Source organism: Anarhichas minor, unplaced genomic scaffold, assembly GCF_050575085.1.
Source record: "Anarhichas minor isolate MPS153535 unplaced genomic scaffold, ASM5057508v1 ptg000089l, whole genome shotgun sequence".
Classification (NCBI taxonomy): Eukaryota; Metazoa; Chordata; class Actinopteri; order Perciformes; family Anarhichadidae; genus Anarhichas; species Anarhichas minor.
This window is the reverse complement of record NW_027466535.1, coordinates 247591-262500: the sequence shown is the minus strand read 5'-3', so window position 1 is coordinate 262500 and position 14910 is coordinate 247591. Positions and strand designations below refer to the sequence as shown.

General features: G+C 47.8%; 1 protein-coding gene across 1 annotated transcript in view; it reads left to right on the top strand.

The window, feature by feature from the left end:
* Positions 1 to 14910, top strand: part of rspo4 (R-spondin 4) — a 52628-nt gene that overhangs the window by 29886 nt on the left and 7832 nt on the right. Inside the window, exons 2-4 of the mRNA XM_076082070.1 lie at positions 12249 to 12437; positions 13038 to 13175; positions 14084 to 14305. Coding sequence (XP_075938185.1) covers positions 12249 to 12437; positions 13038 to 13175; positions 14084 to 14305 — 549 coding nt within the window. The remainder of the gene's footprint in view (positions 1 to 12248; positions 12438 to 13037; positions 13176 to 14083; positions 14306 to 14910) is intronic.

Below are 14910 nucleotides of genomic sequence, written 5' to 3'. Positions count from 1 at the left end.
CTGCCCTCTAGTGTCACTTCTGGTTGCAAAAAAAACAAGATGGCGACAAACTAGATGCTTCAAAACCAGAACTACGTCCACTTCCTCTTACAGTCTATGTTTAGGACACGTGTTCAGAACAGCCGACTCTCAGAGACCGAACTCTTCATCAGCAAAACAGACGGATGCAGTGAGCTCCAGATAGCAACAAGAGATCTCCTGACTAAACGTTCCAGCTGCAGCACAGACCACAGTTCACTCTGCCCGGCCCACAACAAAGACTGTGGTTGCAAAACATCTCAATAAAAATCACTAGCAGGCTTAACGAGGAAGCCTGACGGTCGCTGTGAGCTCCCATTAGAGCGAATGTGTCCATCTCAAAGGTTTCGTCTCTGTTGGAGCTGAAGACAAGAGACCTTCAGCTGTCTGGGTCTACCAGAGACCTGCTGACATTCAAACAATAAGAGCATGTGACATGAGAAGAAAGAGAGAAGAGATATCACTGCTATATGTGAAGTCATTTATAGTCGTCTGTCCACTCAGAGCATGTCCTCATGATGAGCAATTATCTCTTGATTTATATCATTACAGTACTAATCTAAATAATATCGTTTGAAAACAATAAAAGAAAGACATAAAACCTTGAAATATAAATTTGTGTTTTTGAAGTTCACCGTCACTGAAGCATAATGTTCTACTGGGACCTCTGACCTCTGACCTCCTGGTCAACACACGAGCAGCAGCAGGGTTGACTTCAGAGATCAAACCTGTGACCTTTTCCTTTGAGGGTTCTTTCTTAACCGTTCGGCCACCTGGTACGACTGTGTGTGTGTCGTGAGAGATTTGTGAAAGAGACATCTGAGGTTCTTCTTCTTCTTCTTCTTGTTTCTCTTGTTCTTCTTTCGCCCTTTCACTTTTTACAGTGTGCTAGAACAGAGTTTCTCTCGATCACATAAAGCTGCATCTGTGATCCGGTGAGTCACTGAGTAGATGACTTTGAGTCCAAATAGAGACGTGACAGTGAACATTAGAGGAACGAGAGACAAACACCTGAGACCACATGAGCGTCTGCGTCCCACGGAGCTCAGGCTGGACTCTACACGTGTGCTTCAACAGAGGCAACTTTGTTTCAACGTGATGAATGAGCTCCTTTTAAACCGACTGGTGCTTCTGATGTGATCTTTAAATCTAAAGTGGGAAATAGATTGTTAAAGACAACAAATGAATCATTTTCATGAGGAGAATTCCTCCTTCAGATTCCACTCACAAGCAACATAATGAGGGAACGTTGTTCATTAACGTTGTGACCGAGGCAGAGAAGCAGAGGAACGTACTTCATCTCAAGCTACACTCTTCATCTCTTCCTGCTACCTGCCTCCACACAGACTGAACAAATCAATCCCAGAGACCCTCAGTCGGCTCTTCTTCTTCCTCTCTGTGGTTAAATCACGTCGACTGACTGCCCACCTCTAACAAGGACTGAAGAGCAGAGCCTGAACACCAGCAGATGGAGCCGGGAGGAGGGGGCTAAAGATCACACTGGGAATATGGAAGCACTTAGGCCCGGTAGCACGTAAAGGGTTAAAGATGGCTACGGGATAAGTGGAGCTCGTTTATTGCAAATTTGACAGAGAGGTAGTTAAATGGAGAGTTTTCCTCCGAGCTGCCTGGCTGGAGAAGCAGTCGAGGCTCTCTGCTCTCCTCACCTCCTCAGCTCTTCTTCTGTGGTTTATGGACGACCGTCTCCTCCTGGAGCCCGAGACTGTCTCTCCTGTGTCCCCTTATCATCCTTTAATCGCCCGTCTTTCTGTCCCTCGCTGTGGATCTAAATCTTCGACCTGCCCCCCCCCCCGGAGTCCTCTCAGATGTCCTCCGGCCGGCGGCGCTGAACCGGCCGCTCCTGCCAGCAGCTCAGATGCATTGGCGACTGTTTGCCGTTGTGATGTCCTTCCTGTGTGAGGTGATGGAGACGGAGCAGCGCGGTGAGTTCTACCGTCACGTGTTGTGACGTCTTCTGGAAGCTGAGATGATGTCACAGCTGATGTGATGGAGTCTGAACATTATGACGTCACCATGCAGAGATCATCACTATGTAACGACCTCAATGTGAAATATTCACAGATAAGTTAACTCATTAAATAACGTTTAGGCTTGAATTACAGATTGTGTACTTTGATCCACTAAACAGCAGGTGTGGATAAAAAAGTTATTTTCTAATTTAATATCAGATAATTCAAAAGAAAAAGAAACGTCTCGTCCCGACAGAGCATCTCTATTTAACATGAAAATAACAGAATCAAAAGGTTTCCTTCATAACATCTTCTCCACACGTTGATCCATGAAGTCAAACACGTTGAGTTCAGATGACTTATGTCATTATGCATCATGTGTCACAGTTCAGACACACACACACACACACACACACACACACACACACACACACAGGTCAGCTGTGTCTGGTATTTCCTCAGGAGTCTGGGACCAATAGAAAGACATCCGGTCTCAATTACAGAGGGATTCTGTCCTCTGAAGGAGGTGAGGCGATAGGTAACAAGGAGAGAGGAGACGTCACGTAGGGAACAACATATAATATGAGGATGAGGATGTTTACCGTCATCGTAGAAACATACGACATGAAGTCAGCGACTCATCAGTCAGTTCAGCAGCAACAAGGTAACAATAAAAACATTAAGACATGAAATAAATATATAGAAGATCCTCCTTCTGCTCCTCACATGCCTCCTTCTTCTACTCCTCACATGTCTCCTTCTTCTGCTCCTCACATGTCTCCTTCTTCTGCTCCTCACATGTCTCCTTCTTCTGCTCCTCACATGTCTCCTTCTTCTGCTCCTCACATGTCTCCTTCTTCTGCTCCTCACATGCCTCCTCCTTCTACTCCTCACATGTCTCCTTCTTCTGCTCCTCACATGCCTCCTCCTTCTGCTCCTCACATGCCTCCTTCTACTCCTCACATGTCTCCTTCTTCTGCTCCTCACATGTCTCCTTCTTCTGCTCCTCACATGCCTCCTTCTTCTACTCCTCACATGTCTCCTTCTTCTACTCCTCACATGTCTCCTCCTTCTGCTCCTCACATGTCTCCTCCTTCTGCTCCTCACATGCCTCCTCCTTCTGCTCCTCACATGCCTCCTTCTTCTACTCCTCACATGTCTCCTTCTTCTACTCCTCACATGTCTCCTCCTTCTGCTCCTCACATGTCTCCTCCTTCTGCTCCTCACATGCCTCCTCCTTCTGCTCCTCACATGTCTCCTTCTTCTACTCCTCACATGTCTCCTTCTTCTACTCCTCACATGTCTCCTTCTTCTACTCCTCACATGTCTCCTTCTTCTACTCCTCACATGTCTCCTTCTTCTACTCCTCACATGTCTCCTTCTTCTGCTCCTCACATGCCTCCTTCTTCTACTCCTCACATGTCTCCTTCTTCTACTCCTCACATGTCTCCTCCTTCTGCTCCTCACATGTCTCCTCCTTCTGCTCCTCACATGCCTCCTCCTTCTGCTCCTCACATGTCTCCTTCTTCTACTCCTCACATGCCTCCTTCTACTCCTCACATGTCTCCTCCTTCTGCTCCTCACATGTCTCCTCCTTCTGCTCCTCACATGCCTCCTCCTTCTGCTCCTCACATGTCTCCTTCTTCTACTCCTCACATGCCTCCTTCTACTCCTCACATGTCTCCTCCTTCTGCTCCTCACATGTCTCCTTCTTCTGCTCCTCACATGCCTCCTTCTTCTACTCCTCACATGTCTCCTTCTTCTACTCCTCACATGCCTCCTTCTTCTACTCCTCACATGTCTCCTTCTACTCCTCACATGTCTCCTTCTTCTGCTCCTCACATGTCTCCTTCTTCTGCTCCTCACATGTCTCCTTCTTCTACTCCTCACATGCCTCCTTCTTCTACTCCTTACATGCCTCCTTCTTCTACTCCTCACATGCCTCCTTCTTCTACTCCTTACATGCCTCCTTCTTCTACTCCTCACATGTCTCCTTCTTCTACTCCTCACATGCCTCCTTCTACTCCTCACGTCTCCTTCTTCTGCTCCTCACATGCCTCCTTCTTCTACTCCTCACATGCCTCCTTCTACTCCTCACGTCTCCTTCTTCTACTCCTCACATGCCTCCTTCTTCTACTCCTTACATGCCTCCTTCTTCTAATCCTCACATGCCTCCTTCTTCTACTCCTCACATGCCTCCTTCTACTCCTCACGTCTCCTTCTTCTGCTCCTCACATGCCTCCTTCTTCTACTCCTCACATGTCTCCTTCTTCTACTCCTCAGATGCCTCCTTCTTCTACTCCTCACATGCCTCCTTCCTCTACTCCTCACATGTCTCCTTCCTCTACTCCTCACATGCCTCCTTCTACTCCTCACGTCTCCTTCTTCTGCTCCTCACATGCCTCCTTCTTCTACTCCTCACATGTCTCCTTCTACTCCTCACATGCCTCCTTCTTCTACTCCTCACATGCCTCCTTCTTCTACTCCTCACATGCCTCCTTCTTCTACTCCTCACATGCCTCTTTCTACTCCTCACGTCTCCTTCTTCTGCTCCTCACATGCCTCCTTCTTCTACTCCTCACATGCCTCCTTCTTCTACTCCTTACATGCCTCCTTCTTCTACTCCTCACATGCCTCCTTCTTCTACTCCTTACATGCCTCCTTCTTCTACTCCTCACATGCCTCCTTCTTCTACTCCTCACATGCCTCCTTCTACTCCTCACGTCTCCTTCTTCTGCTCCTCACATGCCTCCTTCTTCTACTCCTCACATGTCTCCTTCTTCTACTCCTCACATGTCTCCTTCTTCTACTCCTCACATGTCTCCTTCTTCTACTCCTCACATGTCTCCTTCTTCTACTCCTCACATGCCTCCTTCTACTCCTCACGTCTCCTTCTTCTACTCCTCACATGCCTCCTTCTTCTACTCCTCACATGCGTCCTTCTTCTACTCCTTACATGCCTCCTTCTTCTACTCCTCACATGTCTCCTTCTTCTACTCCTCACATGCCTCCTTCTTCTACTCCTCACATGCCTCCTTCTTCTACTCCTCACATGCCTCCTTCTTCTACTCCTTACATGCCTCCTTCTTCTACTCCTCACATGCCTCCTTCTACTCCTCACGTCTCCTTCTTCTGCTCCTCACATGCCTCCTTCTTCTACTCCTCACATGCCTCCTTCTTCTACTCCTTACATGCCTCCTTCTTCTACTCCTCACATGTCTCCTTCTACTCCTCACATGCCTCCTTCTTCTACTCCTCACATGCCTCCTTCTTCTACTCCTTACATGCCTCCTTCTTCTACTGCTCACATGTCTCCTTCTTCTACTCCTCACATGCCTCCTTCTTCTACTCCTCACATGTCTCCTTCTTCTACTCCTCACATGCCTCCTTCTTCTACTCCTCACATGCCTCCTTCTTCTACTCCTCACATGTCTCCTTCTTCTACTCCTCACATGCCTCCTTCTTCTACTCCTTACATGCCTCCTTCTTCTACTCCTCACATGTCTCCTTCTACTCCTCACATGCCTCCTTCTTCTACTCCTCACATGCCTCCTTCTTCTACTCCTCACATGTCTCCTTCTTCTACTCCTCACATGCCTCCTTCTTCTACTCCTCACATGTCTCCTTCTTCTACTCCTCACATGCCTCCTTCTTCTACTCCTCACATGCCTCCTTCTTCTACTCCTCACATGTCTCCTTCTTCTACTCCTCACATGTCTCCTTCTTCTACTCCTCACATGCCTCCTTCTTCTACTCCTCACATGCCTCCTTCTTCTACTCCTTACATGCCTCCTTCTTCTACTCCTCACATGTCTCCTTCTTCTACTCCTCACATGCCTCCTTCTTCTACTCCTCACATGTCTCCTTCTTCTACTCCTCACATGTCTCCTTCTTCTACTCCTCACATGCCTCCTTCTTCTACTCCTCACATGCCTCCTTCTTCTACTCCTTACATGCCTCCTTCTTCTACTCCTCACATGTCTCCTTCTTCTACTCCTCACATGCCTCCTTCTTCTACTCCTCACATGTCTCCTTCTTCTACTCCTCACATGTCTCCTTCTTCTACTCCTCACATGCCTCCTTCTTCTACTCCTCACATGTCTCCTTCTTCTACTCCTCACATGTCTCCTTCTTCTACTCCTCACATGCCTCCTTCTTCTACTCCTCACATGTCTCCTTCTTCTACTCCTCACATGTCTCCTTCTTCTACTCCTCACATGCCTCCTTCTTCTACTCCTTACATGCCTCCTTCTTCTACTCCTCACATGCCTCCTTCTACTCCTCACGTCTCCTTCTTCTGCTCCTCACATGCCTCCTTCTTCTACTCCTCACATGCCTCCTTCTTCTACTCCTTACATGCCTCCTTCTTCTACTCCTCACATGTCTCCTTCTACTCCTCACATGCCTCCTTCTTCTACTCCTCACATGTCTCCTTCTTCTACTCCTCACATGCCTCCTTCTTCTACTCCTCACATGCCTCCTTCTTCTACTCCTTACATGCCTCCTTCTTCTACTCCTCACATGTCTCCTTCTTCTACTCCTCACATGCCTCCTTCTTCTACTCCTCACATGTCTCCTTCTTCTACTCCTCACATGCCTCCTTCTTCTACTCCTCACATGTCTCCTTCTTCTACTCCTCACATGCCTCCTTCTTCTACTCCTCACATGCCTCCTTCTTCTACTCCTCACATGTCTCCTTCTTCTACTCCTTACATGCCTCCTTCTTCTACTCCTCACATGTCTCCTTCTTCTACTCCTCACATGCCTCCTTCTTCTACTCCTCACATGTCTCCTTCTTCTACTCCTCACATGCCTCCTTCTTCTACTCCTCACATGCCTCCTTCTTCTACTCCTTACATGCCTCCTTCTTCTACTCCTTACATGCCTCCTTCTTCTACTCCTCACATGCCTCCTTCTTCTACTCCTTACATGCCTCCTTCTTCTACTCCTCACATGCCTCCTTCTTCTACTCCTCACATGTCTCCTTCTTCTACTCCTTACATGCCTCCTTCTACTCCTCACGTCTCCTTCTTCTGCTCCTCACATGCCTCCTTCTTCTACTCCTCACATGTCTCCTTCTTCTACTCCTCAGATGCCTCCTTCTTCTACTCCTCACATGTCTCCTTCCTCTACTCCTCACATGCCTCCTTCTACTCCTCACGTCTCCTTCTTCTGCTCCTCACATGCCTCCTTCTTCTACTCCTCACATGTCTCCTTCTTCTACTCCTCACATGCCTCCTTCTTCTACTCCTCACATGCCTCCTTCTACTCCTCACGTCTCCTTCTTCTGCTCCTCACATGCCTCCTTCTTCTACTCCTTACATGCCTCCTTCTTCTACTCCTCACATGTCTCCTTCTTCTACTCCTCACATGTCTCCTTCTTCTACTCCTCACATGCCTCCTTCTTCTACTCCTCACATGCCTCCTTCTACTCCTCACGTCTCCTTCTTCTGCTCCTCACATGCCTCCTTCTTCTACTCCTCACATGCCTCCTTCTTCTACTCCTTACATGCCGCCTTCTTCTACTCCTCACATGTCTCCTTCTTCTGCTCCTCACATGCCTCCTCCTTCTGCTCCTCACATGCCTCCTCCTTCTGCTCCTCACATGTCTCCTTCTGCTCCTCACATGTCTCCTCCTTCTGCTCCTCACATGCCTCCTCCTTCTGCTCCTCACATGTCTCCTTCTTCTACTCCTCACATGCCTCCTTCTACTCCTCACATGTCTCCTTCTTCTGCTCCTCACATGCCTCCTTCTTCTACTCCTCACCTGTCTCCTTCTTCTACTCCTCACATGCCTCCTTCTACTCCTCACATGTCTCCTTCTTCTGCTCCTCACATGTCTCCTTCTTCTGCTCCTCACATGCCTCCTTCTTCTACTCCTCACATGTCTCCTTCTTCTACTCCTCACATGTCTCCTCCTTCTGCTCCTCACATGTCTCCTCCTTCTGCTCCTCACATGCCTCCTCCTTCTGCTCCTCACATGTCTCCTTCTTCTACTCCTCACATGCCTCCTTCTACTCCTCACATGTCTCCTCCTTCTGCTCCTCACATGTCTCCTCCTTCTGCTCCTCACATGCCTCCTCCTTCTGCTCCTCACATGTCTCCTTCTTCTACTCCTCACATGCCTCCTTCTACTCCTCACATGTCTCCTCCTTCTGCTCCTCACATGTCTCCTTCTTCTGCTCCTCACATGCCTCCTTCTTCTACTCCTCACATGTCTCCTTCTTCTACTCCTCACATGCCTCCTTCTTCTACTCCTCACATGTCTCCTTCTACTCCTCACATGTCTCCTTCTTCTGCTCCTCACATGTCTCCTTCTTCTGCTCCTCACATGTCTCCTTCTTCTACTCCTCACATGCCTCCTTCTTCTACTCCTTACATGCCTCCTTCTTCTACTCCTCACATGCCTCCTTCTTCTACTCCTTACATGCCTCCTTCTTCTACTCCTCACATGTCTCCTTCTTCTACTCCTCACATGCCTCCTTCTACTCCTCACGTCTCCTTCTTCTGCTCCTCACATGCCTCCTTCTTCTACTCCTCACATGCCTCCTTCTACTCCTCACGTCTCCTTCTTCTACTCCTCACATGCCTCCTTCTTCTACTCCTTACATGCCTCCTTCTTCTACTCCTCACATGCCTCCTTCTTCTACTCCTCACATGCCTCCTTCTACTCCTCACGTCTCCTTCTTCTGCTCCTCACATGCCTCCTTCTTCTACTCCTTACATGCCTCCTTCTTCTACTCCTCACATGTCTCCTTCTTCTACTCCTCACATGTCTCCTTCTTCTACTCCTCACATGCCTCCTTCTTCTACTCCTCACATGCCTCCTTCTACTCCTCACGTCTCCTTCTTCTGCTCCTCACATGCCTCCTTCTTCTACTCCTCACATGCCTCCTTCTTCTACTCCTTACATGCCTCCTTCTTCTACTCCTCACATGTCTCCTTCTTCTGCTCCTCACATGCCTCCTCCTTCTGCTCCTCACATGCCTCCTCCTTCTGCTCCTCACATGTCTCCTCCTGCTCCTCACATGTCTCCTCCTTCTGCTCCTCACATGCCTCCTCCTTCTGCTCCTCACATGTCTCCTTCTTCTACTCCTCACATGCCTCCTTCTACTCCTCACATGTCTCCTTCTTCTGCTCCTCACATGCCTCCTTCTTCTACTCCTCACATGTCTCCTTCTTCTACTCCTCACATGCCTCCTTCTACTCCTCACATGTCTCCTTCTTCTGCTCCTCACATGTCTCCTTCTTCTGCTCCTCACATGCCTCCTTCTTCTACTCCTCACATGTCTCCTTCTTCTACTCCTCACATGTCTCCTCCTTCTGCTCCTCACATGTCTCCTCCTTCTGCTCCTCACATGCCTCCTCCTTCTGCTCCTCACATGTCTCCTTCTTCTACTCCTCACATGCCTCCTTCTACTCCTCACATGTCTCCTCCTTCTGCTCCTCACATGTCTCCTCCTTCTGCTCCTCACATGCCTCCTCCTTCTGCTCCTCACATGTCTCCTTCTTCTACTCCTCACATGCCTCCTTCTACTCCTCACATGTCTCCTCCTTCTGCTCCTCACATGTCTCCTTCTTCTGCTCCTCACATGCCTCCTTCTTCTACTCCTCACATGTCTCCTTCTTCTACTCCTCACATGCCTCCTTCTTCTACTCCTCACATGTCTCCTTCTACTCCTCACATGTCTCCTTCTTCTGCTCCTCACATGTCTCCTTCTTCTGCTCCTCACATGCCTCCTTCTTCTACTCCTCACATGCCTCCTTCTACTCCTCACGTCTCCTTCTTCTACTCCTCACATGCCTCCTTCTTCTACTCCTTACATGCCTCCTTCTTCTACTCCTCACATGCCTCCTTCTTCTACTCCTTACATGCCTCCTTCTTCTACTCCTCACATGCCTCCTTCTTCTACTCCTCACATGTCTCCTTCTTCTACTCCTCACATGCCTCCTTCTACTCCTCACGTCTCCTTCTTCTACTCCTTACATGCCTCCTTCTTCTACTCCTCACATGTCTCCTTCTTCTACTCCTCACGTCTCCTTCTTCTACTCCTTACATGCCTCCTTCTTCTACTCCTCACATGTCTCCTTCTTCTACTCCTCACATGCCTCCTTCTACTCCTCACGTCTCCTTCTTCTACTCCTTACATGCCTCCTTCTTCTACTCCTCACATGTCTCCTTCTTCTACTCCTCACATGCCTCCTCCTTCTACTCCTCACATCTGGACTTCCTCTATCTGATAAACTCACACAGAGGCTCAGAGGTTCAGCTCATTATTTTGTATTTCTGTAGGAGACTGTGAGGCTTTAATGCTTCTCTGGTTGTGAATCCAGATCCAAAAGGTCTGCTGACTTCACATCTTGTGTTGTTTTAACACGTCAACCCACCTGGCACCTTTTTCTTGTTAATCTACACATCATGGTGCATTGTGGGTACTTTGGCACCGTCTACAGATGCAGCGGCTGCTGTGTGTTTGGAGGAAATCCCACCCTAAAAAACAGTTGTTTTCTCTCTCTGCTGGTGAGGGCTGGAGGATAATCCAACCTGGATTTAGTGATCTTTTTATGTGCAACATTTAAACAACTTCACACGTTTATATTGAATGTAAAACATATTGAAGTGTCATACTGATATTTGATTGAATATTTGATTGAATATAGTTAAAATAAACAGTGTGTTGTAACTTTTGTTCTGTTTGTCAAAAACAGTGTTATTATCAATTACGTCATTAATTAAAAGTTTTACTCTCGTCATGAAACTGATATCTTCATAAACATCTTCAAAATCATAAGATCATAGTTAACGAGACTGAGACTGGTGGAGTTTAACGAGCCAGATTTAGTATTTAAAAAAGGCCTTCAGCTTCAGTTCAAAGCTTTCAGATTAAATTTCCTGTCATGAGAGTGAAACATCATTTCATTGTTGCGTTACGTGACACTACTTCTTTCATCACACATTTGGCATTATTTTGTGTTGTTTTGTTGGTTGCGTGTTCGTCAAGATAATATGTGTCATCAGAATTTACTGTTCAAAACCATCTTCTTACCTTTGCTCAATATTTTGTGCCTCCAGCACACGATTCAGTTTTAGGGTGGAATGCCCCTTTAAACCCTGAAACCCCAGTGGACCGTGGTACACTGTGGTACACCGTGGTACACCATTACATGTGCTGCTTAAACCAGCACTTAACAGTGACAGTTTGGGTTTGGAGGCTGAGTCCAAGTCTTTGACGCTCTACGTTCCCCTCTATGACACTCTACATTCTACTCCATGACTCTCTACGTTCCTCTCTATAACGCTCTACGTTCCCCTATACGACGCTCTACATTCCTCTCTATGATGCTCTACTTTCCCCACTATGATGCTCTATGTTCTACTCTATGACGCTCTACTTTCCCCTCTATGACGCTCTACATTCTCCTCTGAGACACTCTGCGTTCCCCTCTGTGGAGCTCTACTTTCCCCTCTGTGATGCTCTATGTTCCCTTCTATGACGCTCTACGTTCCCCTCTATGACACTCTACGTTGTCCTCTATGATGCTCTATGTTCCCCTCTGTGATGCTCTACGTTCCCCTCTGTGACGCTCTACGTTCCCCTCTGTGACGCTCTACGTTCCACTCTGTGACGCTCTACGTTCTCTTCTGTGGCGCTCTACTTTCCCCTCTGTGATGCTCTACATTCCCCTCTGTGATGCTCTACGTTCCCCTCTGTGACGCTCTATGTTCCCCTCTGTGACGCGCTACGTTCTCTTCTGTGGTGCTCTACTTTCCCCTCTGTGATGCTCTACGTTCCCCTCTGTGATGCTCTATGTTCCCCTCTGTGCCGCTCTATGTTCTCTTCTGTGGCGCTCTACGTTCCCCTCTTTGACGCTCTACATTGCCTTCTGTGGCGCTCTACTTTCCCCTCTGTGATGCTCTACGTTCCTTCTGTGACGCTCTACGTTCTCTTCTGTGACGCTCTACGTTCCCCTCTGTGGCGCTCTACTTTCTCCTCTTTGATGCTCTATGTTGCCTTCTGTGACGCTCTACGGTCTCTTCTGTGGCGCTCTACTTTCCCCTCTGTGACGCTCTACGTTCCCCTCTGTGGCACTCTACGTTCCCCTCTTTGACGCTCTACATTCTCCTCTAGCGTCATCAGGCCTGTCAGCCTTCCTCAAAGCTCTCACTCTCTTTCTCTCTTGTTGTCACCCTCCTCTTCTTTTATTTCCATTTGTCCTTGTGTCCTTGTGTCCTAACCGGCCCTCTGCCGTCTCCTTCAGCTCACAGAGAGACATCAGACGACTGTTGCAGCTGTCTGGAGTGTTCCCGTGACAACGGCTGTGTGCGTTGCCCCGATCGACTCTTCCTGCTCCTGCAGAGAGACGGGATGTCTCACCACGGAACCTGTCTGTCTGCCTGTCCTACAGGACACTATGGACAGAGAGGGAAGGACATCAACCGCTGCATGAGTACGTACGTGTTCACAGAAACACTTGATGACTGCATGACTCCTCTGTCTCTCTGTCTGTCTCTATCTGTCTGTCTCTCTCTCTCTATCTATCTCTGTCTGTCTCTATCCCTCTCTATCTCTCTCTGTCTCTCTCTCTCTCTCTCTCTGTGTCTCTGTCTGTATTTCTGTCTGTCTCTCTGTCTCTCTCTGAGTCTGTCTCTCTCTGTCTCTGTCTGTCTCTCTCTGTCCCTTAAGAGTAAAGGAGAAATAATTTACAAGTTGACTCACAACAGACAGAAACCATGAACACAGTTTACACAGACTAACTTTCTTAATTCAGTCCAAAAAATGAATGTTTTTGTTTCACTAAAAGTTTCTTTATCTCAAATAAACTCGTCAGCTCTTCTACCTGCAGATAATATCAGAGTTATAAGTTCTTGTCTGAAACCAGTTCACCTCACTCAGTCAGTTCAAACTGACTCTTAGTTCCTGTACATCACATTAAGTTCTTTTGGACTGGTGGTTCTGTGCAGCATTCTCCCACAATGCACCAGGTGGACTCCAGCTCTATCCTGTAGTGTCCTCCTGCATTGACTCAGACCGTCTCTTCCCGTCTCAGAGTGTCGCTCTCTGGACTGTGAGCTCTGCTTCAGCCGAGACTTCTGCACCAGGTGTCGACCCGACTTCCTGCTGCACAAAGGGAAGTGTCTGAGGCGCTGCCCGGCGGGAACCGTGGTCCACCTGACGGACTGCCTCGGTGAGTCCAGACCTTCAGAGGAAGGATACGTGAATAAGAAATGTTTCCACCGTCAGTAATGTGCGTCTCTTCTTCCTCCACACAATCCTGCAGCAGCTTCACAGCTCATCCAGGTGAGCAGAAGGTAGTTAGTGATGAGAGATGATGTAACGCTGCTGAAAGCAGCAGCAGACGTGTTTCTGCACTATTGTATAAACAGTATGTATATATATATACACAAAGGGAATCACTTCGTGCTCATTGTCAGGCATCAGGAGGATTTGAGTCTAAAATGTGATTCACAACAAACATTTAAAACTGTGAAAAGCTTCTGAAACTTCTGCCTTCAGGACGATTTATTGACATTGAATGTTTTCTTCAGAGTTTCTGTGGACACACATTATTCATTTATTTGAACACGGACCCAAACTCTGGAACACATGACTCCGGTTTAAAGTCTTCACAGAAGTTGAGTGTCGTTGTGAGTAGAGTGAGATATTTAGCAGATCTCCGTCATCACTGCTCCACCTGCACATCTGCAGCTACTGGAGCTCCTTGGCAGCGTGAGACCACATCTGGTTTTCATGGCCCGTGTTGAGGTTTCCATGTCGGACTGTTGGTACAACTCCAGCAAACAGTCGCTGCAGATCCCCAAAAAAAAAATGTGACACTGATTTGTTGCTCCGTTCTTGGCCGAAGCTGCACGTTTGTTTTCCGTTGCGGAACCGCGTGGAAAAACCTGCGGCGATGTATTTAGTGGATGACATCACTAGTCAGAGTAACGTCACACGTGTTGATGCTTCAGCTGGAGTTCATCTTGATCTGAAGACGACTTTATTCTTTAATCTTCTTTATCTTGACCGTCTTCAGTCCTCTTCTCCTCAGATGCAAAGTAGAATCTGACAGATCTTTGTCCTCCCGTCTCTTAGAGGACTGTCTCCTGGCTCCGTTGGGGGTGTGGAGCGACTGGAGCGTCTGTCTCCGTGACGGTGTCACCTGCGGCTTCAGGTGGGGCCGGCAGAACAGGACCCAGCAGACCAGGACCCGGGGGGTCGGGCAGACCTGGGGAACGCCTGAGGAGAAAACGGCGTCGCTCTGTCCGTCCCACAGCGAGACGCAGAGGTGCAGGATGAAGAAGACGTGTCCTACAGGTGAGAAGAGGTCATGGTCATTACTTGTCTTTCTAAAACGTCTTTTTCTTCTGTTTATGAAGCTAAGTAGGAAACACAAGAAGAAGAAACCAAAGCTCAGAAACAGGTTCCAACATGTGCTCGTCCTATTTAACAGCTTCCCTTTGAGGAGCAGAAGGGAGGAAGCTTCTTCTGCTTCCTCTTCTTCTTCTTCTTCCTCTTCTTCTTCTTCTGCTTCCTCTTCTTCTTCTTCTTCCTTTTCTTCTTCTTCTGCTTCCTCTTCTTCTTCTGCTTCCTCTTCCTCTTCTTCTTCTTCTTCCTCTTCTTCTTCTGCTTCCTCTTCTTCTTCTGCTTCCTCTTCTTCTTCTTCTTCTGCTTCCTCTTCTTCTTCTGCTTCCTCTTCTTCTTCTTCTTCCTCTTCTTCTTCTGCTTCCTCTTCTTCTTCTTCTTCTGCTTCCTCTTCGTTTTCTTCTTCCTCTTCTTCTTCCTCTTCTTCTTCTGCTTCCTCTTCTTCTTCTGCTTCCTCTTCTTCTGCTTCGCTTCCTCTTCATCTTCTGCTTCCTCTTCTTATTCTGCTTCCTCTTAGTCTTCTTCTTCCTCTTCTTCTTCTCCTTCCTCTTCTTCTT